The sequence below is a fragment of the Vidua macroura genome, chromosome 10 (genome assembly GCF_024509145.1).
Source record: "Vidua macroura isolate BioBank_ID:100142 chromosome 10, ASM2450914v1, whole genome shotgun sequence".
NCBI lineage: Eukaryota > Metazoa > Chordata > Aves > Passeriformes > Viduidae > Vidua > Vidua macroura.
The window spans coordinates 12,877,629-12,905,619 of NC_071580.1; the positions used below are offsets into that span (position 1 = coordinate 12,877,629).

The 27,991-nt window shown below is 37.8% G+C and overlaps 1 protein-coding gene across 3 annotated transcripts; it reads right to left on the reverse strand.

The window, feature by feature from the left end:
• Positions 1 to 1,492: 1,492 nt before the first annotated feature.
• AGTR1 (angiotensin II receptor type 1) lies at positions 1,493 to 27,929 on the reverse strand. 3 transcript variants are annotated; one of them, XM_053986690.1, is made up of 3 exons: positions 27,842 to 27,929; positions 23,118 to 23,257; positions 1,493 to 9,575 (listed from the first exon to the last, which is right to left on the reverse strand). In XM_053986690.1, the coding sequence occupies exon 3, from the start codon at positions 9,520 to 9,522 to the stop codon at positions 8,443 to 8,445; it is 1,080 nt and encodes a 359-aa protein (XP_053842665.1). In that variant the 5' UTR covers positions 9,523 to 9,575; positions 23,118 to 23,257; positions 27,842 to 27,929; the 3' UTR covers positions 1,493 to 8,442. The 3 variants fall into 3 exon arrangements, with proteins under 3 accessions (XP_053842665.1, XP_053842666.1, XP_053842667.1); XM_053986691.1 differs by lacking the exon at positions 23,118 to 23,257; XM_053986692.1 differs by lacking the exons at positions 23,118 to 23,257; positions 27,842 to 27,929 and adding an exon at positions 27,427 to 27,471.
• Between the last annotated feature and the right edge of the window lie 62 nt (positions 27,930 to 27,991).

Below are 27,991 nucleotides of genomic sequence, written 5' to 3' on the forward strand. Positions count from 1 at the left end.
GTGCCAGCAAAATCCTGTCAAATGTGTAGTCAGCAGTTTACATCTAAAATACTGTCTAAATTGTGATTCAAAGCCTGTGCAAAAGAATGTTTGTTTGTTTTCAAATTTGTTAGAGACCTCCTGAGAGTTGCTCTGTGCTTTTGGGAAATCAAACATTTACCAAATTAAAAGCATATAGGGAAAGTCTAAGATTCCTTTGTTTTCTGTGAAAACACATATTTAAAAACAATGTGGGATTAACACAGTGTGTGTTGGAGCAAATTGTTAGTATTGCCCATGTGTTTTTCTCCACTGTTACAATGAACTTAACCCCCAGAGAGTATTTCATGCATAGCCATTTGGAGAAAAACACAGGGTGGAAAGCCCAAAATTTAAGTGTAGACATGATAAATTAAATGCAAGGCTTTGCCAAACAAAAACAAGCCCTAGTGTTCTAGTCCATACTTCCAGTGCAGCAGTGGCGTTGCATGGTACGTGCTGGCTGGCAATCCGTTATCAGTAAGTGAAATATTGTAGGTATTGCATAGGAGTTGAATTTCAGGGATATCTCTACCCACAATAATTTTTGTTCAGGATTTTATTGCCTCCATTGCTGTATGGGGCCAGGGGAGTAAATTTGATTTTGCAATAAGTGAAACTGGATTCCACTGCTGTGCTCTGTGCACACTGATCTCCTGTGCAAGTTTGGATGCCGGGGTGACGATCTCCTTGGAGCTGGGAGTTCTGGAGCTTTGCGGTGTCGATCAGCCTCTCCTGTGACATAACCAAATCATCAATCAAATGATATGTCAGGAGAGATAAAGGCATGTTCTGTCATGGGATAACCTTGTCAAAATAATTGAACTAACTTGGCAGAAAATTTAGCCTTTAAACAGCTCCAAGATAAGCAGTGAAGTGTAAGGAAAACTTTATCTTGCTTAAAAAGTTTGCAGTTGACTTTTGGGCTGGAACTGAGATAAAAATTGGAATATGCCTTTAGTTTTTTTTTTAAATTTTATTTAGTATGTACTTTTCTAGTGTCTTGACAGTATTGTGGTTCAGTTCCACATTTAAATCAAATGCATATTTCTGGATCACAGTAATGAATGTTGGCATTTTGGTCCTGATCTGTCAAGCACTTAAAACATATTTGATGTGCATATTAATGGTGAATCCCTCATGAAAAAAATTGTAGGAGCACAACCCTTGGTAGAATGTTATCTAAGTTTAAGCAGTAAGTACAGTGTACTTTTTCCAATAAATGTTTAAAGTCTTCTTTGATTAACAGGATATTGAATCATAAACACTGATGATTAAAAAAAATTGAGCAACTGTAGAATTTGCAGGGTATAAACTGTACAGATAATGTACATTTTCTAGAATCAAGTGTTCATGTCAGACTCTGTACATGGTTCTCCATGTTGCTGAGTTAAAGATAAAAACACAGTTATTTGCCGGTTAATGAGAAACAGTCTAAACATACGGTGTGAAGAACAAGTTAAACTGACACTCATTTAAAGTTATTTCATATTGTTTTAATATTTTCAGTATTTCAAAATACAACCACTCTGATGTAGACGGCTCTGTGAAAAAGGTTACTGGTTTTGCAGTTGTGTTAGACAGAAAGCTACTGAAAATGTGTTATTTTCTTTTTAAACAGAACAATGCATATCTGCTGTGTACTCTCATGTAAAAATGACAGATCACAGTATAGAGAGCCATCATAGATAAGCAAAGAAAATAAAAAATACCAGAAACACAATTCTTCAGAATTTAACATGTAAAAATGGCACTGTATAGTACAGTCTAGTATACAGAATCTGCCTTTCTACTGCTTCTTTTCATTTGTATCTAGAATAATCCCATCACAAAAATCAGGTTCAACACCAACAATGCTCTGGCAGATGACATTACATCTCAGGGGCACTTATTTATGTCCTGCCTTTGAAAGGCATCCTGCAAATCATACACGTGGCCTCACTTTATAGGTGCTGCTGTACAGAAAGAGGGCTTTGGGTCTGGAATCTTGGTTCTCATGCGGGAGATCTTTTTACAGTGCAAAATATAATCCTTATAGAAGCTTGAAAATTACTTAAATTACTATAAACTTATTAAAACAAAGTTATTTTAGATCCTTTAGTGTTTCATAGGTGATTTAAAAAATAAATAGCACTACTGGAATACATATTTTCACAAAATTAATTTATTTCTGTTTTGTTTTCTGGTTTAGCTGTTTTTTTTTTTTTTTTTTTTTTTTTTTGTCTAGTTGTGTACTATGTGATAAACTAAGTATGAGGAAGATTCAGGCTTAGCTAAGCAGGAGGAGGATTCAGGCTAGGTGTGCAAAGCTCATCTAAGCCCATAGGCAGTATGTTGTGTCCCTTTCCTGGGCATATAATTATCTGATGGATTTCAAGTGCAAAATTCAACTTTTTTTTTTTTTTTTTTCTGAAAGAAAAGTCAATAGTAGCAAAGCAGCTGCTAGTATCTTACACACATCTGTTAACTTCAGCTTTTCTGTTTATTCATTCAATTTCATAGAAATGGCCAGGTTTGCATTTGCTTGAGAATATGAGTTGGAGATGCTTGAAATTCTCTGTAATTCTAAGTGGAATTGAAATTATCTTTCAGTATTTTCTCTTCTTTTTGCTTTATTATTTTTAGTTATTTAGCTAACTTTGGTTCAAAACAGAAAACCATTTAAAATGTTATTTAATGGCATTATCTTTACAGTTTGTATTTGTTCAGCAACTGTCTTTGCTTTCCATTCTATTCTAACAATTCTTCACCTCTGATCACCTCATGATAAAGCTCCAAGGTATGGCTCTGTCTGCCCTCCTGCCCCAGAGCCTTTGCTTAATTGTAGCCTAACAACACTACCAGGACATAAAGCTGCCAACACACAAAGCTGAGGAATAATTAATATACATGGAAAATAAGTTATGCAGCAGATAAGCTATAAAAATTTAATAGGCCCAACCTTTAACTGTTTTTCACTTTTTTTTTTTTTTTTTTGCAGTATGTGACACTGTAAGACATGGTATGAAGTGGAGTTTACTAGGGATGTGCAAGACTAAATTCTGTTTTATTTTCATACAAATTAGAAATGGCAAAATCCAATCTACCCTTCTTTTCACTGTCAACCCCACCTCCCATCCCCAATCCCTTCTTATTATCATATTATCTTATTTTCATCAGGTTCCCTTCTGGAACCTGATGCTGTTTCCACTGCAGCCACAGTACAATGTGGCACTGCTTATATTCTAAATGGATATATTTACATTGAATACTCAGCTACAGGCAGCCTGAGTCAGGCTGTTCAAGGCCATTACTCATAATGCAATGTGATCCTGTATTTAACACAGTATTCTAAATAAATCTGTTTCTAAAATTAAATTTAGTTTCTAAAAGGTTAAGCCTAAATTTAGCTTCAAACTCCAACGTGTATGTAGGAAAATTAGCAATTTGCTACGTCTCCACTCCAAATAAATTTCATTACCTTAGTCTGTTCTGGGATACAGAAATGAATTACTGAACTGCTGTTCTACAAGTGATTTTGGAGCTATCTGGGTATCCTCTTCAAGAAGAATTGCAGATACAACCTGTTCATCTCAAAGATTTAAGGGAGAGCTGGGCTAGGATAGGGGTTAAAAGTAATGAGGAATAGTGGTATAAAATGTTACAGCATTACACAGAAATACTTTAAGGATGATATTGCCTAAGGTATATGTATACACACATATATATATATAGCTGTAGTTATACAGATAAGAGTATAGTACTTACAGCAACACAGAAACAGATCTCTTTCCTTTGTGTGCTTAACACAGAAGTGGAGATGACTTTCACAATGACATTTATTGGTGACCTGTATGATTTTAGTAATACTTCAGACAGTAAAAGTTGTTATATAATCGAGGTACACTTCTACAATATAAAACTATGGCCATTGAAATAGAAAACATTTGATGTCCACAAATTGCAAATTACAACTGCACAAAAATATTGAAAAGAAAATAATACCTAGTTTTTGTTACCTAACTTGCCAACTACAAAGCTGAAACCCGTGGCACTAGTCCACTAAAAAGATCACACAATGCTCTTCTCAGACATGATCTGATCTCTCCCTATCCCTCGAGTGTCCTGCCACATCTGCAGAGCTCGCTGGTGACACTGAGCTTGACAGCTGGGCTGGAGCATTGAGGATTTGTTAGTTCAGCCTTGGCTGGGAGGTCGCTGTGGAGGTGCACTCAGTGATTGATAGAACAATCACTTTGCACTCAGCTGAAAGATTTATTCTCACTTTGCACTAAGCTGAAAGATTTATTCTTTGTGTGTGTGTGTGTGTGTTTTTCCCCTCAATCTGTTGCAAAACCAAAAATAAATATTTACATTTAACACTTAATACTTACAAATTCAGTAAGTCCCTCTTTTAGGCCTTCAACCACCCTCTCCCAAGGATTTGTTTCTCCTTTCAATGGCAAATATTTCCCTGGGAATACCTGCACTTTTGTATACTTAAAAAGGAGGTCAGGTTTATCGAAAGAAACCTTTGCTGAAGCTATTCAAGCAAAACTAGAAAACTTACTGTATTCTCTGCTGCTGTCATAGTTTCAAGTAGACAGTGGAAACTATCACCTAAATAGTAATGCTGGTAAGGTAAAGGGCTTTTGGTCTTGTGGTTATTCTGCAACCTCTTGATTAACAATGTAAACATGAGGGAATTGTTAGGCCAAGAAGCCAGATTAATTCCCACAGTATCTGTAATGGTTTTGTTGGAATTTGGGCTAACCAGTGTAGATTATACAGTATGCTTTAGGATGGGCGTACAACAGGCAAGCAAGTAGGGAGTAGAGCAAAAACCATGAGTAATATAAAGTACTATTGCACAATAAATAGAAATAGATATTATGCATGTACATGTCAAATATGTAATTTAGTAGTTATTCAGCAGAAAAAAAGGTGTTCATTCAAATAATGAATTTGGAATGAATGGGAGGTGTAATGCCTGTGTTTAGGGTTATATGCTATTCCCATTAGTACTGACTTGGGTTCCTCACAACAGGAGACTACAAGGACAGACTAAGAGTTTGTAGTATTTTACTTTGGTCATCACAGGAATGAAAAGCACTGTGGATACTCCTTTTAAAAATAACTGCATACTATTGCATATGAATAGTTCTAACTTTGTGTTTTTTAAGGTAATGGAAGCTTGTTCTTAAACATCTACAGCCAGTTTTCTTTTGATATTAAGAGGGCTCAATCCAAAGTTCCCCAAAGATGACAAAGTCATACAGAGCCAAATCTTACTCCCTCCTTTGCTGGCACGCTAGGTCCTTGCACCAAAGAATATTCTGGCCATTTCCTACCTGCCTCTCAGTAGCAACCACATGGCCAAGGATCCTCAGCAAAGACCAGACTGTCCCCTCTGCCTCCCCTCTGCTCTGCCTGCCCCATGCACATGTGTCCAGCCAATAGGTGGGCAGGGGAGTGTAAGGCTCAGCAATAACGTGTTTCTCAGCACCTGCCTTAGTTGCAGATACGTGATGGAAGTGGTGTGGGTGTCCATCCTGTGGGCTCTTCCCTTAGCTGTCAGTTTGGGGTGTTGTGAAACTGCAGCATCTGGTTGTTCACAGTAACTCTGTGCTCCAAGGGGTTTACTTCCTGCTGCTACCCAGTTAGAGTTGCTGGAGAGTTTTATCTCTAGGTTCTTTTTGGTATCTGCTGATTTGCTTTTGCGTTGTTTTTTTTTTTTTGTTTGTTTTTTTTTTTTTTTTTTTTTTTTTTTTTTTTTTTCTTTTAAGGCGCTAGCATATTTGGCAGATGATGAATGTTTCCTTACTCCTTAGGAGAATGAAAATTTCCCTGCTTTATTTAGGAAAGCTTTCCCCTTTACTTTCTTTGCCTGTTTATTCGAGGTCTGTGCTGCCCTCAGAGCACACCAGGTGTAATGCCTTCCTACCTTTCCTCCAGTAACACAGCTGAATGTGCACGCTCCTGCTTATTCACATGGCACAGGCAGATGCACCAGTAGCTTAGGATACAGAGCCTCTTAAAACTGCAGGATCTGGCATGAAATGATCAAGATCAGTAACCAATGGCTTTGATTTTTATGTCTCCTCTTTGAGATGGCTCTTGTAGTAATGCAATGAATGTTTTGCAAATGTTGTGGTCACTGGGGACACTGGGTTTCAGAGGCCAAAGGGGTGAGCAGGTGATGAGAAAATGCTTGCTTAGACCCTGTCAAGGAAGTTACTGGCCTCCCACATCGGAAGTTTGGTTTTATTTGTACAGAAGTTTTGCCACAGGTGAGGATCTTGAGATCCTTCAGGTGGCAGGGAAGTGTTGCTGTTTCTAACTGTAACAACTTTTGAGATGTAAAGCAAATTTGTGGCTGCATCCAGCAGGTGGCAAGCACAGCATGCAGAATCATGGCTGGACAGAGAAGCTTCTGCCAGGGGAAGCTCTGGATGCTGCTCAGCACGTGCATGTGTGTCCATGAACAAAATATACAGATAAATCTGGCAATCTCTGCCAGTCCTTTGTCAGCTTAGAGAGTGCTGGGGCACTGGTCCTCTTCTGGGTGCTGTTGATAATGCATGGGGTTATTGACATATTCAATTTAAGCAAATGGCTGTCTCACATGTAAGGATATGAGCTAATTAGAAAGTATTCAGTATAACAATTTAAATATTTCTTTAAGTTACATAGTTAAATGACATTCAGGCTTCAAAAGTCAAGATACTACCTTGCAATTAAATTAACTTAAAGTTTTAATGAAGGAGAGTTTTTGTATCATAGAGCTTTAGAAGTTGTGACTTGTCACAGCGCCTTGCAAGGTATGAGTAGACACATTCCCATTTTTGTGGCTAGAAGAACAAAGGCAAAACTGGAAAAAATTCCCTTAGTATAAGTGAATGAAAGAGGAGGAAGATTTCTAGACCTGGTTGTAGTCCCATTTTTTCCTTAAAGAGTATTAAACTACAGAAATAACTGTTTTATTGTGTTTTGATTTTGATCATCAGAAAATATGGATAATCCAACCACTCACTACTTGAGACAAAGCCACATTAGACGTATGATTTTGAAAATTATAAATACTGTAAATTCTCAAGGGGCATGTAATTTTCTACATGATATATATGAAGTTTTGGATTTTTTTTAAGTTTTGTAGTGTCAAAAAGTACTTATGAACTCATTTATCTTTGAGGACAATAAATGCGTGTGAATCAAGCATAAATAATATCTGAAGCTCATTATTTGAGGTATAAAGGACACATATGAGGATATCATTGGTGGAAACTTCCCACAGTGCTTGTCACTTTTCCTCGTGATTTGTATTGAGAATTTGAGCCAGACTTTAGTTCTGATTTATGCTAGTATAAATCTGAATTTGTTCCATATAAATAAAAATATGTTCTACAGGGAGAGAATACCCTGGGCATTATTTTATATAAATGGAGAGAAATTCCATAAAAGCCAAGGGTAAAGTTTGATCTCGGATGTTTTGTGATGGGACTAAAAGTATTTTTAGTTAAACTGATAGACAAGCATTGTTCCATTTTTGCTTATCAATATATAAGTTTACTAAATGTGCAGGAATTAAATTTTTTTTACTTTTAGTCATACAGAGTATGGAGTCAACTCCCTCTGTATATAAAGCTCTTCAAGGTGAGGGTGGCTTTTCATGAGGAAAGGCTGAGTGAACCCCATTTCTGTGTGCACATACATAGTTATTTTTAAACTACTACAAAAATACCCACTGGGATATAAATGTACATTTCTGAAGCAATGTTTGAAATGTATGAGTAGGAATATAAATCTAAAAATATATTTATTCTATATTTAATAAATAAATCTGCATTTTATTGCATATATTATTATGAAAAAATTGCCATTAAAAAAATAGTAGCATAAATCAGAATAAGACCAATTTCAAGGACCTTAAATTTCCATTTGAGTTTAAAATTGGGCCTCTATATATAGCATATATTTGAAAATATATTATAAATATGATTATAGGACATTTATGTAATTAAAAAAACACCAACAAAACAAGAAACAAAGTTTCACTTCTTCAACAGAATAGCTCACATATATGCAAGTCAGGTTCTTTGTATTTCATGTTATTTATACAAGCTTTTCCTTTTGAAACACCTGTGGAGTTAGGAGTTTTCCCTCCCTTTCTTTCATAGTTCTAAGCAAATGGTGGGATGTGGCAGGAACTCTGGCACACCTGTCCAACACTTGGTCTGCTTTCAGTAATGAAAAACAAAATGAAAACGAAGCAGTCCTCTTTACAAAGTAAGCTGAAAGGCCACTGCTGGCTCTGTACAGTATGATTTTTCTGAGGTGATCCAGTGTTGCTGTGATGAGCTGTGATGTTCAGGACCGCAGACGAATCTTGTTGTTCTTGCTGCTTCACACACAAGGTTGTTCAAAAGAAGAACTTTGTGAAATGCCTCAGTTGGTGTCGAAAGGCCCGGCAGTCTTTTTAGTGTGCAAGCGGATATTTTCTGGTGGCCGATAGGAGAGGGAGCTCATTTTGGTTGTGAGGCTTGGATGTGTGCTGACGTTTGGTGGGATGTATTTTATTAGCTGAAGGAAATATTTTTTAAAGTTTTTTCCAAAAAAAACATAAAAAAAAGGATTCAGACAGTTGTTAAAGTAAGCGATACAAATGGTGAAGGGCATAGCTGTATCCACAATATCGGTGATTTTGCAATCTGTTATTACGTGTAATTGAATCAACACATCCAGAAAAGTGAACACTTGATGAGGAATCCAGGAAAAGAAAAAGAAGAACACAATTGCTACAATCATCTTGAAGATATCATCATTTCTAGTCTTATTTTTTTGAATTTGATATGCCTTCTTCAGAGTCTTCCAAATTAAGGTGTAGCTTGTTAATATGATCAGGAAAGGAACTAAAAAGCCCAGCAAATTTTTGGATAAACCCAACCCGACCCGGAGCGTCGTGTTATTGCTCTCATAGCGAAAGCCGCAGACTGTCATGTTCAAGTTCTCAGCAAAGAATATGTTGCGGTGGATGATGACGGGCAGGCTGGCCACGCCGGCCAGCAGCCAGATGGCGATGCAGGTCGCTCGGGCCACGAACATGGTGCGGCGGATGCGCGACTGCACCGGGTGCACGATGGCCAGGTAGCGGTCGATGCTCAGGCAGGTGAGCAGGAACACGCTGGCGTACAGGTTGAAGCTGATCCCCGCCGAGGCCAACTTGCACAAACAGTTGCCAAAAGGCCACTGGTATTCCATGGCCGTGTAGGCTGCCCAAAGGGGCAGAGTTATCAAAAAACACAAGTCAGCCAGTGCCAGGTTGAGAAGAAAGATGCTGGCTACTGTTTTTAATTTCATGTAGCAGTAAATGACAATAACCACCAGGCTGTTCCCGAATATGCCTATGATAAAGATGATGCTGTAAACGGTTGGAACCATAATGTAGATGTAGCTGTGCCTTCCTGAAACAGGACAGTCCACGTGGATTCTTTTAACAGTTTCTTCAGTAGAGTAATTTGGAATCATCTTGAACTCTTCAGCTGTAACTTAGTTTCAGGGAGAAAATAGGAAGTTCACACCTAGGAGGGGAAAAGAGGAAGAAAACAATCTTTGTGATAGGGATTTAATTTTTAACAATTCTCAACTAAATGTCAAGTTTTTTGTCAAGACTAACACAATGTGTCAATGTCTTAGAATTTTAAAATAAGCCATCTTCAAGTGTTTTATCGACCAATTTATATTTCAATACAGACTTTGCAGAGTAAAACAGAGGTAAGAATGTTAGGAGTAGGCTGAACATTTTTAGATTCTTCTCAACATACATGAAATCTTAAAAACCTCTTTCAGTTAACAAAGTTCCAATTTAAAATAATACTGGTTAGTGAACATATGTCAAAAATAATGAGAGAGACTGAAAATAGCAAATAACTATAAATTCAGTGGAGTATTTAGATTTTCTTTCCATAAATAGGTGACATATTTAATGAGGTAAGTTATTCAGATATCTCAGAAACTAAACTTAAGCACTCTGAATACTAATTAAGTATATAAAATACAAACTACAATGAATTAAGAAAATAAGTGACTTTAGATTAGGTACTAATTTGTATCTCTGAGATTAACCACTAGAATTTTTTTTATACATTGAACCTATTTCTTTAAGAAAATTCTTACATCACAGAGAGAGATGAAAAAGCACAATTTAGTATTCTGTTGTACCAAAACTACTTTAAATATTCAGAGGTTACTTAGCTCCCCATCTGGCTTGGAACTATGGCATTTAACTAGTAGTGAGGGGAAAAAAAATCTGAAAATCCGGACATGTCCTGATCTGTTGTACATTAATAACTGCACAAAGAATTTAAGAAGGGTGCAAGGGGGAACACATTACTTTTTCAGTTGCTGACAAAATTTATGTATCCAAGAGTTGAAGTTGTATTTCTGGATCATATTAAGTGCTCAGCAAGGACATTAAATCTCCTTTAGAGGGCACCTGTTTGGTTTGCCAAGGCCTGTGTGTTCTGCAAGAATAATTTCTTTATTAATGACTGATTGCTTTAGAAAGCTTACAGTGTAAGTGACTCTAATACTCACTACTTTCTAGAGTCTAAAAACAGATAGTCCTCCCTGAAAAAGAATGGATTAAAAAAAAAAAAATCATAGGTTTTATTGCAGAGTAGTGTTTATTGCTGTTTGCAAGATCCAGCTATAAGCCAAGCCTAACTTGTGCTGCTTAAAACAAAGATTAACTGAAATAGTTTGGCTTCAAAACCAAAACGAAGCAAACCCCAAACAGCAAAGAAACCCTTTATAAATGTAAGACCCACCCTAAGACCCTGGGCAGTATGGATGCATTGAGGAAGCAGAGATGCCCATCATTACAAACACACCAGTGAGTCGCAGGTGCAGCTGCTCGTTATTTGAGTGCTTCAGCACTGATGTTCCTTTTAAATTCAGAATGCCACAGAGTTTAGTGTTTGACTGGCTCTTGTTGAAAGGCAAATCTTTTTACAAATGACTGTATTTTTAACAGGGAAGTGAGGCACAGATTTGTTTCAGCAAAGCCCACACAGGAAGTCTGAAGGAGCCAGGAACTGAACCCAGAATATGGGTTGCAGGCAGCATCTTGTGAGCACGGTCACCCTTTGGCTCTTAGCCTTTTGTAAACTTGTTATTTCTCTATCTTAGCTCATGTTGTAGCATATGTTTGCATTCACAACCTGATTAATTTCTACAAAGCTAGCAGGGTAATGTCAATATTTAGTTCTTGATAATTCTATCAAGTTTATAGTATCTAGTAAAATGCAACTAATAGACATTTTGTCAAGATGTGCTATGTAACACTTCCCAGTTCCTTCAATTCATTCTGTGTATTAGTCTTGTTGCTTCAGTTGGTATGGATGTCTCAAAATGACATGAGCTATTTTTGCCAAGTTTAAGAAATTAATAAGTCAAGCAAATAGAGCTAACACAAAGAAAGGTTCACCATTCTGATCACATGTGGCACTCTAGTACAATCCTGAGCAAAACCTGGCTTTTAAACTGTGTCAAATCTCAAATACAAGGTGTTTGGCTCTGTGGAAGGTCAGCTTATCCCTGGGACAGGGAAACCACAATAGAAAGATTTCAAGATAAATCCTTTTATCTCATCCCTTGCTTATGAAAGTAACTTTGACACTAACTGATAAGTTCTGCAACATCAAGGTCTGGCAACATTTGCCCTGTCCTAGCTACAGGCTGGTGCTGCATGGTCAGTTATAGTCTTTGCTCCCTTATATACCCACAAAAATTACAGCCGAGAACTTTGCAGTAAGAATCTGGAGTGAAGTTTCTGCTTGGGAGATCACTTGTGCAAGTTTGACTGGCAATAATATGGATCAGGCCCAGTTAAGGCTGGGCAAGACTTTCTCAGTGACAAGATTCACCAGTCCCTGGTACAGTTTGGCTCTGTGTGTACTGAGTGACAGATTCAGTGTCTAAGGCAAATACAGCTGAGGGTGAATATTCCCTTTTGGTGGGGTTGATTCTGTGCAATGGTAGATGCCAAGGCAATTTTCCCATGGTCTTCTCACACACCCCTTCAGTGTACTGCATTGCGTTCTTTTGCTTCCAATTTCCCTTTTCTACCCACATGGTGACCTGTACTGTTTCATGTCTGTAGTAGCTTTAGCTAATACTAATTAATAGCATATGTTCTTTCAAGAAAGAGTAACAGTGATTCTATTACATTTTCAGAAATGTGTTAAAATAAACAAAAAATAATTCAGTTGGGAATAAATGTCTGGCACTCTGAGGTATTGAATTGCCTGAGCATATTCTGGAGTGCTTGGGAAATAAAAAAAGGCAGAACACTTCCCATGAAGAATCAGGAATTTTGTCAAGAAATAGTATTATACGTCAATCTACCTCTGTAAGACTGTGTAATCCTCCTGGAGGTAAAAGGCTTTGCTGTAACACTGAAGTCAGTGGAATTGCGCAAATAATGTGTCCAGTATGCTACCACTTTTAAATTATACTAAGGAATTACAATAAATAAATAAATAAATCCATCAATATTTTCAGTAAATGATGAGGAAACAGAAATACATAACGTGGTTGCTTTTGGGTAAACACATCTGGGTATCTGGAAACAGTCTGAACGTTGCTCTGAGAATGAACCTCATAGGAGCTGTACATGTGAAACGCACTAAGGAAGGCACTGCTAATCCCAAATGGAATTTTAAAATTTCCTGGAAATTATAAAGTTTCAGAGCTAGTCTTAGGTGGATCTGCTTCCTTGAGCACAACTGTAACTTCAGAGCATTAGGAAAAGCTTCGAAGTTGGAGAAGGTAATTTTTTTTTGAAGGCACGGGCCCTTGGCTGTGCTGAGAAGTGTGAGAGGGCCACTGCAGTAATGTGAATTCCTCACAGGCAGTGATTTCTTTCCCATACACCTTCAGTTTTTCCTGTTAGTCTCACTTGCCACAATTCATCTGCTTGTCCCAGGATCATGGCTGTACACATGCAAAGAAGATACTGGCTAGTTAAATGTATCTATTGAAGTTGTGCACATTGATAATTCCATGTAAAGCATCTCAAATGACCTGTGTTAACATAACAATAATTGGATCATTTTAAGGCTGACACACAAGTTGCTTTTTGTAATGGGATTGAATAGTGACTGTGAGTGGTGTGGTGGCATCAATCTCCAACAAATTATCTGATGAGCAGCAAGTACTTGTTCTGAGGTACTGTCCTGTTTGACCTTTTATCTTTTTTAATTATGATTACAATAAGGCACTGATAATGAAATTCTTCAGACTGCTCAACCAACTATTATTTACCACTCCATTCATTGCTTCTGTTGGGTGAACATGCATCCTAATTAAACTGCCTGTGGAAAAAAGGAATGCTGGGCTCATGCAAGGTAAACAGCACTTTGCCTACTGAAAGATAAGAAAGCAGTGACCGTGGCTTTCTGTGAGAACTTCATCACCTAAAAATAGGTAAGCAGGTGTCACAAGTCAGATTTTGAACAAAAATGTACTTAATATTTGCTTTGACAAAGACTAAATAAACTCAGGCTGACCAATCCTGCCACAGCTCAGCCACCTTATCACTAGGTAATGTGCACTTTCCTTCTTCTGACAGTGGGTGGGTTATGTGCTTTTCTTACAAATGAGATGATAGTTCCATGTTTAAGAGGATACTGCATTCTATTTTTATGTAAAATTTTTGCACAGGGAGAAAAGAGAACAAAAAATGTTTGGAACAATATATTCAGCATATTAGCTATATTTATTTCTTTCTGGTGGCATAAACTTTCCTTTATCTTATGACTTTAATCCCCCTTTTCTAATTTATTCTAACTGCTGAGTAAGTAATGACACTTACACATGCTTTATTGCAAAGGCTTTTGGGGTCTTTTTCTATCCAGAGAGTAACCCTTTCTATTCTCAGGTCTTAGTGAGTAGAGCTACCTGTATTTCACACCCACACTTCAGCACCTTCTGTGCTTTCCTGGAGTTCCTGAGCAGTACCATTGTGAAGCCATAGATTTATCTTTCTTCCAGCTCTTATTTCTTCTGCTAGTTCTAACAGTCTGTATTTCCCACTGATGGCTGTCCTAAATATCTTTAATCCAGAGTTGATAGATGAATTGTGAAGGGAAAGAGAAATACAAACAAGAGTACATAATTCAAACTGTGCCATTACAGTGGGCTCTTGTCATCACTGCCAGTACCTTCCACAGAGGTCAGCATCTGACTTTGTGGTAAATGACAATAAACCAAAATACCACGGAAAAGGAACTGTGATAGGTAGTACAGCACCAGACACTGTCTGTACATCAGCTCACAAACACCAAGAACACAAAGCAAACCTCAGCAGACCTGTGTTAGCAGCTGTCAAGCTGATTTGCAATTTTGGATCAGGAGGTGGTCTGACATCAGAACAAATAGAACTTGCAGGACCTTGTACTGGCATTTTCTTCTAACAACTGTGCAACCAAGGCAACTGCCAGTCTGTTGAAATTGCTGTTAATTTTGTGGTTTGCTTTATTTATTTATAAGTATGTATCTTTTTAATGCTCTCACCTATTTGTGGATTCTTTTGCCTTCCCCTTGCAAGAGCTCAAGCTGGTCTGCTTCACTTGTGCTGGCTCTACATAGCTGGAAAATAAACTGCCTGTGATTCTTGCAGGATCTGGTTCTCTATAACATCAAAACCTAAATTGGTTATTACTTTTTTTGTGCTAGCAGAACAAGTTCCTGTTACCTTGCAAATGTGAACTGTTTATGTACTCTGACCTTCTCTGTAAGAACTTCTCTGTATTTATTTCCTCTGCCACACTTCAAAAGAGTCTGTCCTTCTGTAGGATGGCTTTATAGCTTATTCTGAGAAGCATTAACATCTATCTTCTGTTTGTTCTCATGGACTACTCTCATTAATTTCCTCTTCACTTCCCAAGTATCTTTCAACTACTCAGTTTCAGTCATAAAATTTATGTGAAAAAGGACAGATGAAGGGGCTTTTTCCCCTGGGAAAAATCAATGCTTGTGGAATCTCTGAACAGTGGAATTGGTGGTGTGTATGATTTTGCATGATTATGGGGGAGGAAAATGCAAAAGAAAGTATCAGAGTTAAGCATACTGACATTTAAATTGCTTTGAAGTTTAACTCATATAATATAGATTTTGACCACTAGAGGTCTGTATTTCCTCTTTTAAAATAAGAGAATTGCTGTTTTAGGCTCAAGTGACATCACTTTTCAAAATGTCCCCTTTGTTCAAGATTATTTAAGATGAAAATATAAGGCAAAATATATATCATTGTACCTGTACTTATTTAAATTTATGTACCAGAGGTAATTATTTTCACTTTATTTTAGCATCTAGCAGCTTCTATCTAATTTCCTATATTCTGGCACATTTCTGGTTTTGCTAACCTTCAGTTCAGTTCGTGCACTTTTAAGACAGAATAAGATTCTGATATTTTATTTTTTCAAAGACATATGCAGCTTAAGCTCTCTGTTTAACTCTCCAAATTGAGAAGAATATTTTAAAGGAACTTCACTTTAGCAATGCAGATGGAAAAATAGTGACACCTACTCATGCAACTAAGATTATTTTAGATCTAACGAGGCATGTTGTTAATCCAAATACCAGCCAATTTTGAATGAAGATATTTTTACTGTTGAAAATGACACTTCAGAACTGCCCTTTTTTTTTAAGCAACTTAAGGGACTTTTAGAAATTGAAAGGTAACACAAGCCTACACAGTGTTATCCAAATGGTGTGTGCATTTTATGAATTTTAAGCAGTTTAATAACTTCAAAATAGAAACGTATTTAATGATTTGTACACCACTACCAACCCCTACTTTTACTAATATACGTGGATTTGTCATTACCTCTTTGGACAATGCCCATGCATGATACTGTTATTCTGTTTCAAATTATGTGTTTACCTAAATAGTTCCCTGATGCTGGAAAGGGCAAACAGCTTTTAATTCAGATGGAGCAGAAGGGTTGTTAGTGTCACAATGAGATTTATTTTATTGAAAATAGTAAATGAGCAAACTAGAACCAAAAAAAGACAAACTATAGTGTCCTGTGCCAGATGAGTTGGACTAATGAGTATCTTGTCCTGTATTTATGTCCAGTGGGTTATTTAGTGTCAGTGTATCTCTGTGCACTTAAGGGATGTTTGAGTACAAGCATACAGTGTGTATATCTTTAAGTTGCTAAAAATAGGAGCATTTATAGAGAATCAAAGTGATATATAGAGATGGAAAACCAGCAAGCAGTTGGCTAGATTTGAAATGAAGAATAAAGAAATCCATTATTTGCACACTTAGACTTCGTGTTAGAAATTGTTGTGGCAAAAATTGGCGTAAGTGAAAGGACATTCCTAAACATTAATTTATGGGGCTGTGGAGTGATGAACAAAATCTTCCAAGTATATTTTTGGACATTTAATGTTAATACTCTACAATGTAAAATGTGACCATTTTTCTGCTCTTTTTAGCAGTCCACAGTGTGATGATGTCACAGTTATAATGAGAGCAGCTGCAGTAGCAGGGAAAGTTTGGGCTATTGTTTGCATATACTCAGTGTATGTACAGAGTCCAGAAACAATGGAAATATCTCTTCCTACTACTTAGCTCTTTGGACAAAGCTAAATATCAATCCCCAACTTGTGTATGTCTTTTTTTTTCTTTTCCCAGAATCTGGGAAGCCCTGATGTACATACTTCTATAAAATTTTACTTGTAGAAGTTAATGCCAAGAAAGGATTGCTCAACTTCACTAGAGTTTCTCAACCTCACCAGAACTTAGTGATTTAGTGAATGCTACCATAGCAACGATTAAGGGGATTATTTTTTACAAAATTTTTGACTGACAGATCAACAGGGCACTCATTAGAGCTAGCCAAAGTAGAGAGAAAGTATAATTCTTTTAGTTTATAGGTTTCATTTTTAGGATTCTCTAGATTTAAGTTTCAAAGTAAACACTGATTTCCTCTTATACACATATATTTGTTTTCTCTGCTGTCAAGGGTAAGGAAAACATTCTTGGGTTCAATCCATGTAGAACTGGACTCCAAAAGACTGAAAGATTAACCACTGTCAACATGCAGTGTGTTTAATCTCTTGTGGAGGATCAGTGGGGTGGTGGTTTTAGACACTGCTGGCTCTGGCTTGACAGTCTATGCCAGATATTTTAGACTTTTCTACCTGGTTTTCTGGTCTCTTTTTTCCCCATTTAGTCATCAGAACAATCTCTGTTTTCTTTCTTTGACCAAGGCTGCATGAATGTGTTACAAAGTCTCTGCTGTTTAATATGTCTTAGGTATCATATAACCTTAAGGATATGAATATAAAATTATCTCCAGAGCAGTAAGTTAGAACTGAAAAGATCATTAAATAAACCAAGTAAAATATATTTCTAGATTAATACGTCTATGTCAGTTCTTCTGAAACTAAACATCATAATGCTAAGCTTCAGAAAAGATGATGTTTGAAAGGGGATTCTCATGGTGTCCTGTCTCCTTGGTTGGTCTGTCTTGACAGAAATGAATATCATTTTTTCCTTATCTAGATTATTAAACCTATAGCCAAATTAGTTTTTAAATATGAAAATTAGTTGTTATAGCAGGAAGCAGTCACTGCTCTTGTTTATAACACAAGGTAAAGAATTGTCTCTTTCTGTAGAAGAGGCTTTAGACATGGAGGTGGCATATTAAGACTTTGACATGAGTGCATTGACCACCCTCATCAATCCAGCATGGGATTTTGCACCTCTGCTCTGGCTGTTAGCTTTACCAAAAAGGAAGTTGGTGCCCTTCTGGGAGATAAAAATGATCAATAATCAGCAGGCTAACCTAATGTCTGCTCCTCAGGATCATGTCATCACCTCATACTGCTCACGATGTCATTTGCTGCACATTAGATAAAAGGAAATGAAAGATAAAATAAAGGTATTTCAGAACAATGTAGGACTGGTATTTCTAAAGTTTTCTGCAATGACATGAAAAGTTTCTTGAATAGCAGCACAATGTAATATTTTAATATGAATACACATTTTACTGCAGGTTTTTAACTTCAAATTTGATGCTGGGTTATGAAATATCTTTGGGTATTTGGAAGTACCTGTAAGAATCAATAATTAACCAGAATTAAGCCATCAATCCCAGAACGAATAAAAATGAGATTAGTTTGAGCTGTGAAAGGTTACATGCTGCACGGTTACTTTCTCTGAGTGATAGTAAATGAATGAATTAACACATTTCCTTTATTGCAGTTGCAATTGCCTATATAAAATATAGTGTGCCCCATGTGATTGTTTTTAATAAGAGACAGAAATCGAATTCAGGTTTGTTAAGTGCAAGTGAAATAATTTGTTGAACTTTAAGTTTCTTTTCTGATAGCTTAATTCCATGAAATGAGAACTTTTAAAGTTTTTGTTTGTTTTTTTTTTATTATTTTTTAATTATTTTTATATTACATATACATCCTACACAAATGTAGCTTCTGGATACCTAACCCCACACCTGAAATTTCTCAATTGTTTCCATATGTAATGCACCATAAGAGTCTATTGTGAATGCCTCCAATCTGAGAAGTAAGGGAATTTACATTAATTCTGGCCTTGATCCAGATTTATATTTCTGTCTTATATTAAAAATGCTGTGGAGAGGGAAGAAAGAAAAAAACCATACTGAAATAAAAAGCACTGCTGTGAGCACACCTTATCATGGCTAGTTCTAAGGGCAGAGATCAGGTACAAGGAGTGGGGTATCTCACCTCCTTTCAGATCATGTATAAATCACAATTGCCTTACTGGACATTCCATACAGCTATGAGACTGTCCTAAGTTACACAGTCCTCTTCACTGAAGCTTGAGGGTTCCTTCTGCAATGTGCAAAAAATAGCAGTAACAACTATTCTTCCTGCCCAACTTGCAGGAGAAATGTTATTACATTACTGTGATTTCAAGCAAGTAGAGCTTAAGGGGTTACAATACATTTTATGCGCTGTTTTGAGTATCACTGGTCTCTGATCCGATTCCTGCTGGAAGGAATGGTAGCTGGAATGCATCCAACACTGAAAGAGTGTTTAAGTTTCATTGTCCAGATCTTAGTCTTAGTCAGTAGTTGCACTTGTCCAGCAGAAGGGAGCTATCACGTGGAAAGTGGCCCTTTGCGGGGAAAAAGGCTACTTCCATAAATGGCTATAATTGCAAGACAGAGCTTGCTTACCAGCCTCTAGGTAAAAACAGGTGAGATTTACATAAGTTTAAACTCTTGGTTGTATTAGTGGTTGTTAATGATTAAGCAGAAAAAGGTATTTCATGCATCTAAATCAGAAATGATAATTTAATAAAATGGTTACTGCATGAGTGACATGCCCACAGCAATACGCAATCACTGTCCTTTTCTGTTCCTGGCAGTGATTACAACAGAAAATGGAATGGAAAGGCCAAATCTTCAACTATTTCCTCAAGAATCAAATCCCCTACTTCTGGGAGAAAAGGATTTTTCTCAATCTTTGCCCTTTTTCTGTCTTACAGCTTTACTGTGAAAGACACAACTCAATCAGTGGTGTTATTATTATAAATGTACCAAAAGCAATGTTTTACTTAGGTTTCTGTTGCTCCCTCTAGACAAGGATGTTTCTAGGAAGAAGGGTAGGGGACACAGCTAATAATTTTGTAGACAAAGCTGGGAGGTGATAGCACTTTGTGGAATTTCCAGTTAGTCCAAATAGAGGCTTCCTTGTTTTTTTCCAGTAGTTTATTTTATTCAGAGACCACAGTGTCATTTGCCCCTCTCCCAGAGGCATGTAACTCTTCTCATGAGCCAGAAGATACAGAGGTAAAAATGAATATTAGGTATGCAGTTTATTTATACTCCTGAACAACTTTTCTTAGCTAAAGGTGAGATACTAATGCGATCAGCAACAAATTCTGAAAAAAAACTTCTACTTTTCTGGTGCAAGGAACTGCATTCTGTACCTTCCTGTAAAACAGCAAGAAGGGCGCCACCAGAGAGCTTACATAGATTTGCTTCAAATTGTAAAGCAAATCAGTAACATTTTGATGTGCATGGCAACATTCCGATGTGTGTTGAAGCCTTACCTGTATGTTAATCCTCAAAAGAACATTTTCCTGCCATTGAGCTAAATCACCAGGCTGGGGCCATGATGCACCTATGAGCTTTACAGGCTCAATATGCAGTCTTGTCTGCAGTAAGGGCTTTTTATTTTTACATCCAATTCCCCACCCAATCCCCCTGCTTCCCCACAACTACAGAAGGCAAATGTAAATTAATGAATGACAACCTTTAGCAATGCATTGTGCAGAGCAATTACCTTCATCTGTAATGATGGCTAATCAGAAAGCAGGAGAGAAAAGAAACACTGAAAATTCTCTGCTTCTACTCCAGAAGTGGAGAGACCTCCTTCATACAGAGGTGTGCCACTTTATGGAAATTAGATGTCTAATGGAAATTAGATGAGTTGACTGAGAGTAGTTCATGTTGCATATTGTTACCTAAAAAGACTTTCCCTCTCATGAATCCCATTCCTGTTACCTTTCACTAATGTGGTTAGACACAGAATCTTTTGCTTTGAGTAATGAAGACATGAACTGAAATACAAACATGTCTGCAGATGCAGCATTTCTGCAGACAAACCAGTATCACTAAAGTGTCTGTTGTGGAAAATAAACCAGCTAATGTGAAAGCTTCATCACTACATTTCCAGTGTCATGGCTAGTGATTTCCATGTAACTTCCCACCAGTCAGTGCTACAGCTCTGAGGAAAGCAAACCTTGCATTGAATGCTTTTTTTCTTTTGACTTTGTGCTGAAAAATAGTGTTTGTCTTACTGAAGAAGCAAAGGCAATGAATTGTCGATTTCTGGGCAAAGAAATGGATGTTAGGTTTCAACACCTTGGTTCAGAGGAAGCTTTGTCTTGTAATTCAGCCATCTGTAATAGGATTTGGTTCACTGTGTCTGACTGAGATACTTGATTACTTTTCTTATTATATAATTAATTTAGACATCCTTACAGTGGGAAAATATCACACAATGGCAATACCCCTCAGAAAAGACTTTTCTTCCCTAAATGAGAATGTTAGGAACAGCCTGGAGGGAAAAGTTAAAAGATTAAAAGAGAAAGATCAGCATGGAGGCTTCTTAATGAATCGCTCATTAGGGTCAGAAAAAGGGAACCAAAGGCAGAAAGGAAAGAAAACAGTATGAGTAACTGGCAAAGTACAAGAGTTTATTCAGACAAAAAAATCTTTTAAAATGGTAATGTAGCTAAGCCCAAGAGAAGTTAGTATCATTGTAACTGTTGGTAGGTATAACACCGAAAGCATAGAGGCCCAATTGTGCTTTCAGTTGCACACAACTCCTGTTAAGGGCAGATCATTATGAGGACTAGAAGAAAATTTGAGAATATATGAGTCAATTGAACTAGTGAGTTTCTAAGGGGTTAATCAAAGAGAATGAAAGGTCAAACATAGACACCTTAATCCTTGTCAGTGTGAAAGGTATTATCACCCATGGAAAAACAAGTTACTATGATCCTTAGTGCTTTGTCTGGAAGGCGGCACACTTAATAGAATGATCCCAAAATAGATGTTCTGACAAATTTGTACAGCTTGTTTCCTGGCTTTTTTCCCCCCCAAAGTAAAATTTATTGCTCTATTTTGAAAATAAAATTAATTGGTGAACTCTCTTTGCTGTCCTGAGATGTTCCTTGCGGGTACTGAGGATCAGCCAGAGACAGCAAAACAAAGACAGCTGTTACAGCTGGAGTGAGCTAATCTATGATACTGTGAATCACTGCATCCTCAAGCAGGTGCAGTCTCGGTTCTCAAGCAAATAAAAGAGCAGAGAAGCCCAGAAGGGGTAGTGCTGTGCCTTCCCAGAGATGCTAAATGAGCTTCACTTTAGTGCTACAAAAATTACCGTGCACTTTAGTGCTAGGAAAATTCCTTGGGTGCGTGGCTGTCCTTCACTGACACAGCTTTTTTTTTTTTTTTTCCTAATGTTATATTTAAGAACATGGAATGGCATCATAAAATGTATTTCAAGGTAAAGTGATTTTGAACCCTTTTTCTTTGAAGTGCTTTTTAGGAAGACCATATGAAAAAAAAAATATATATTTTTACCTGATTTGAGAAAAACTGTAATTGTCTAATCATGGTAAGCGGCTAATAACAAAACCAAGAGGAAAACAATAAAGACAGCACAACCAGAGTCCCAGTTTGAAAACACATGTTGATTCTTGCCCTGTGCCTTCCATTTCTGACAGTTGTACATCAGAGAGCCTGAGGATGGAGAAAGCAAACCCTGAGCTACTCCAGTAGTAGCAGACTTACCCCTTGGCAGGGAAAGAAAGTAAAACTGCATAAACATTTAGGCTTGAGCAACAAGAATGAGTGGAGAAAGGAGAAAAGATGAAAACCAATAGGAGTTTATAAAGAAAAAGATGAAAGGACAATATACATCTTATAAAAGTAGACTAGGAAGGGCATGAGTGGTTTCTCAATGAACAAGCTCAGGCTGCATCTTTGTACATCATGTGCTGCCTGCTTTAAGGAAAGGCTCTGGCCAGGCTGTGCTGATGCTAAAGCAGAGTTAAATGGAGGCCAGCTGCCAACAGAACATTTTTTAGAGAAGTCAACTTGTGCATTTTTCTCCTTGCATAAGCCCCCCATCATGAAAATACAGCTGTTCAGTGGTTTTCTGGAATGTTTTACTTATTCGTATGTGTCCCTCTCAGCTAGAAATGCTGAGGCACAACACTCCTCTTCAGTGTCTCCTCTCTGTTTTCTGAAAATTGAGTGGATTCAAGAATCCACTGTATTTTAATTTCTATTTCTGTTCCTATACTTCATCTACTGATTATTAGATTGTACTAGCTATGGATCTATCAGTAACTCACACAGTGGAATGGCCTAGAAGTAAAGAAAGGAATAGGAGAATTAGCTGAAATTAGGAGTTTAGTTAAATCATTCTTTGTTCTGGCTGTAACCCTAATTATAGCTTTCACCTCAAGCAGTAAAATACTGTCTAAATATTGACCTTGCCCAAATTCAGTACTAGTTTCTTCAGCTATTGCCAGTTACCTTTTGCTGTAGCCTGCTTTTTATCTTGTCTTCAATCATGCCACTCACTGCTGCATTGCCAATCTGATCTCACTTTCCTGCTGTGAGGCCGTCTTCGGTTATTACCCGTTTTCTGTGCCTCCAAGAGAAATGCTACTCAGCTGCAATAAAAGGAGATAAACACCACAAATAGTAACCAAGCATTCCAGCTAGCCTTGTTATGTGGTGAGTACCTGGACAGTTTTGCTATCAAACAAAACGAAAATGGAATAAAAATTTTAAAAGACACCTGACTAAAGGCCGAAATCCATAGTTCTTTCACGTGATGGTGCAGCAGAGAATACTAACAGCATGTCATTTGGAACATGATAGTTTCCTATCCTTTGTTGCAATTCACTTGAAAGCTCAGAGTAATTTTAGTATAATCCATCATTTATCTGAAGATAAGGCCAAAAATTATTAGACCAGCAATTTTATTTCATATAGGCTTTGCTTCAAATAATCACAGCTGTTGTAGGACTTACAGTCAAGATAACCTCTTTTCATTTCTTACAGCTGAAGTAAAAGAATGTTAAGTATGAGTATCATAACTCCCCTTGTTGGTCAAATTTGTTAAATTCCCCAAAATGTTCCAAAGTGATGAAGATCCTTCTAGGGTACATCTGGCAATTTTAGGCGTTTTTTGTTTTCTTTTGTTGGCAAAGGATACATTTTAGAAAATGGTACAGAACATGGAATGAGTGCTCTGAGTAGAATGACTGTCTGTTGCTGAAAGTGATCTTAAGAGACAAATTCGTTGATGGAAAGGGAATGGAAAGAAATACTGTCATTAGCAAAAGATTACTGGCTTGCTCTTCACTGCTAGGGTGTTTGGGATCAGAAGGAAGAGACATAAAATGATTCTGTGATTAGTAACTTTCTTACATACAGCCACAATTGCACTGAAATAGTTCTCCTGGAGCCTTTCTGTTCTTCAGGCTGCAGTGTTTCAGCTTCATGAATGAGCTCTGTGCATCTTGAAACTCAAAGGGTGCATTAGGCTGCCACCTACTCAAACTCTCCAATGCATTTGAACTCACCTTGTGCTTACATGCAAAAATTTTAACTTTTATGGAAAGTTAATTCCATGTAAGTAGGTGAGGTTAAATACTCAACAATAGCAACCTCTTTATTCCTGCTGGTGTTGTGGAAACTAACCCTACAATAGTGAAAAGAATGATGTAGTTTTTTCCTCCATTTCCCTCTCCCTTCAAAGCAATCCACGTTTTTTATTCTGTTTTCAGAATTCCATGAGATTTCTAAGTATGTTTCTTTGTAAAATTCTGCCATTTTACCTTCTCAAACCTGATTGTAAAATGCAGAGGCTGACTTCTTAAAAACATCATAGTCAACTTTAGGACTAGCTGTCCAAAACTGTGAACTTCCATCCAAGAATACTGAAAAATTCCTAATTAATTTTTGAGAGGAGCACAGGGTAAAACACAACATCTGTGTCACTGCATTTCTGATGGAATTGTTGTACAGCTCAGAGCAGAAGGAGCAAACAGCAGCAGTAAACTAGATAAGGCTTGAAAACTGAGCCAGGATTACCCAAAGGCTGGAGATTTAGTTAAACGTGCAATAGAGCCTACAAGACAAGCGAGCTACAGTGGGCCTGTGGTGGCCAGGCCATAGCTTCACCCAATCCTCCCAGCTGTGAACTCCCGAGCTCACCGTGCTTGCAACTCTGAAAAGATTCTAAGTTGATGCTTCTCCTTCTGGAGAGATGTTGCTGTGCTGCCAACATTACTGTCAGAAATAGCTGAGGGCAATACTTTGCTTCTTTGCTTTGCTGTCCACCACCCCTTCCAGCTTGGTCATTTGTCCTCTTTTTTTCATGTGTCCAATATAAAGCCCAAGCAGATCTATTTGTATGCCAATGAACCTTGATAATCCATCTCCCCAGCTCAGCTTTAGATACAACATATCCAAATTCAATTTCAGTTGATCTTTCCTCTCATTGAGGTAGTCTCCTAGCAGATAACCATTAAATTCAGTTTAAAAAATACACAATATTAACCATGTAAGTCAGCTGTAGTATTTGATTAAAGTAATGCATAAATATCCATATTCTGTATCCACATCAAGATGAATATGACCTTTTATGATGTCACCAAGGCAGAATAGGATACTTAAGGTGCAGAGAACATGCCAACAACTCAAACAATTGCATGCTTCTTAGAGTGTGATTAAGACCCCTAAAATTTGTGTGGTTATAGCCACAGGTGAGCTTATGATTACTACTGGTGACACTCTAATAACCTCTGGAACACAAGAAGTTCCAGAGAAAAAAAGAGAGGTAACGAGCAAATAGGAGTAATTTGTGACTGCTTAAAATGGTTTAAAGTAATACTATACCTTTGTATAAACAAGATTTTAACTAGGGCAGTGTAATGAGAGTTTGTAATTTATGTAACTTTAAATTACCATGTTAATTACTGTGATCAACAATAGGCAGTGCCAGAGTAAACTTAAATATTAACTACTTAAATATGCTGCTTTAACAAACATGGAGGATAAAATTACCACAGAGAATAAAACTTAGGAGTAGAAAAATGCAGTCAGTGCCCATAGTCCAAAATAGATTTTTATTAAAAGGGCATTAACTCTGACACTTATTTCCATGTCAGTCCATACATTTCTAGAAAGTGTAAACAAATCACCATGTTTACATTCTGCATCTGCCTCTGTTTTTATAGTATGACAAAGAGTGAAATTAAATATATTTTCCAATATTTAATACCATTAATATTATTCAGGAAACACAAATACCATCATTCATCTTCTTGTTCTAAGAGGACTGCAAAAAGCAGGTTGTTGAGTTGTGATATTTGGAAGTTAAAGGCGGCACTCTCCTCACTCCTGCAGCGCTGTGGTACTGACACTTCAGGCTGGTATTTGCTGCCTTTTAAACCAGTAACCTCTAGCTGCACTTTGCACATGCTGACCAGCCCAAGAAGATATTGTTTCAAAGCAGGAAGGCAGGACACCTTACACCATAGAAAATGAGCACACTTCTGCTCTCCCTCAGTGCAAAAATTATCTCTGTTTCCATCTAATACTAAGACAAAAGTAAGAGGAGAATGAAACCAGCTATATATCTGAATTTAATGATAAATGTGACTTCTCTTAATTGTACAGGGCCACTTTGTTTTGTCAGTTCAACAACATAAATTAGGAAGCACACAATAATCACAACTGATTTTTCTCTGCTATGCAGTTCAAGTTGTAGAGCGGAAAAGCGGGCAGAAATACCACATTCCTGCTGGAAAGGCATATATTTTAAACTCTTAATACATGAGCAAAAGCTGAGTTTGTAGGCACTTAATATTTTTGAAAGAGGCTGTAATTTAAAAGATTATGGTGGCAACAAGCAAAATGGACTGCCATCGTCAGGAGTATGAAACATTTGTCTGACATGAAAATAGACCTAAAAAAGCCTTTCTACGTCATCATGGTAATTACCTGCTTCAGGCCATACTTAATCCTCCTATTCAGACAAAAATCTAATCATGTTAGTGCTGTGGGTTCATGCAAGTGACAAGAGAAGAGGCTTCCCTATACAAAAAAATCCCTCTTTATACCCTCATCCTGAGATTTTACTGAGCCAATTTACTACCTTGTCCCATGCTATGCAGCAAAACACAATCCAAAGCAGTGCTGCTACTTTTGGAAGTGATGGAAATTTACACTGATCTGTAGCATGCTCTGGGCAGAATCCTGCTGTCCCTTATTGCCATACATCTCATTAATTCTAGGAGTTTTGCAGAAATATGGAAATAAGTGTTAGTGAATACTGCAATTTTACTGCCTGTACACATCATGACCTGACTGAGTTACTGATACACCAGTTGACTTAGAAAAATACAGGGCTTGTACTTGTAAGTAACTTGTAACATTAAGTGTTTTGATGCGTGGAGAGGGGAAGAACAGTAAATATACTACAGGTCTTCATCTAAACTTGTTGAAGAACTCTAGTCCAGTGTGAGTCCAAGAAACGTTTAGAAACTGGCCAGGGGAAAAAAAGGCAGGAGAGGCATTTTAACTTTACTAACTAAAATTAATCTTTGGTTGTAGATCACGCCAATTCTTTCTCTGTAGAAAAATGATAGATCTGGTTATGGAGAGTGTATGCTACAAAATTCTGATTAAACCAATACTCCCTGCTAACTGGTGGAAGTTGCATTGCCTGCCAGACTGAGAAACTGAACTGTTGCATTTCTGGGAGTTTGAACTCCCAGAAGCCATGAGCATCACTTTGGTGTTTGATTAATTTCTATTGTGAGCTTACCAGAGCGATAAAAAATTTAATTGCTCATCTGATCCTGAGCAGAGGTGCCAGGGCTATGTCTTGCAGGATGCTGGGATGAGCCTCGATGGGGCGGTGGAGTTCCTGCTCCGAGGGCTGTGCCTCCTGTCAAAGGGCGCCCTTGCTTTCTCTTCAAACTGTTGACAAGACTCGAGAGCTCACACGCGGCAGGGCTGGGAGCCTGTGGGACACTTAGTCCTCTCTAAAATAATTATGTGAAGCGAGCCTCGCAAGGCAAACAAGAACACGGAGGATTAAGTGGCTGCTCTTCGTCCAGGACTGAGCCTTCCTGTGCCAGCTCCGCCTAAGCCAAGTGGAAATTCCGTACGGGGCTGTGCCGCGCTCGCAAACGCTCTGGTTGCCCCTGGCCGAAGGTGCCCGGCCGGGACGCGCTTACCTGGGTCCGGGCGGGGGTGGCTGAGCCCCGGCGGCGCTGGGAGCACCCCGGGCTGGGCTGGACTCAGCTGGGCTGGGCTGAGGTGAGCTGAGCTCCGGGCGCGCTCCTTGCCGGCCGCGCCGCTCCTCCCGCTCCGTGCGCGGCCCCTCC

Coding starts and splice junctions, on each gene's coding strand:
- AGTR1 (XM_053986691.1), bottom strand. CDS start 9,522: ATGATTCCAAATTACTCTACTGAAGAAACTGTTAAAAGAATCCACGTG.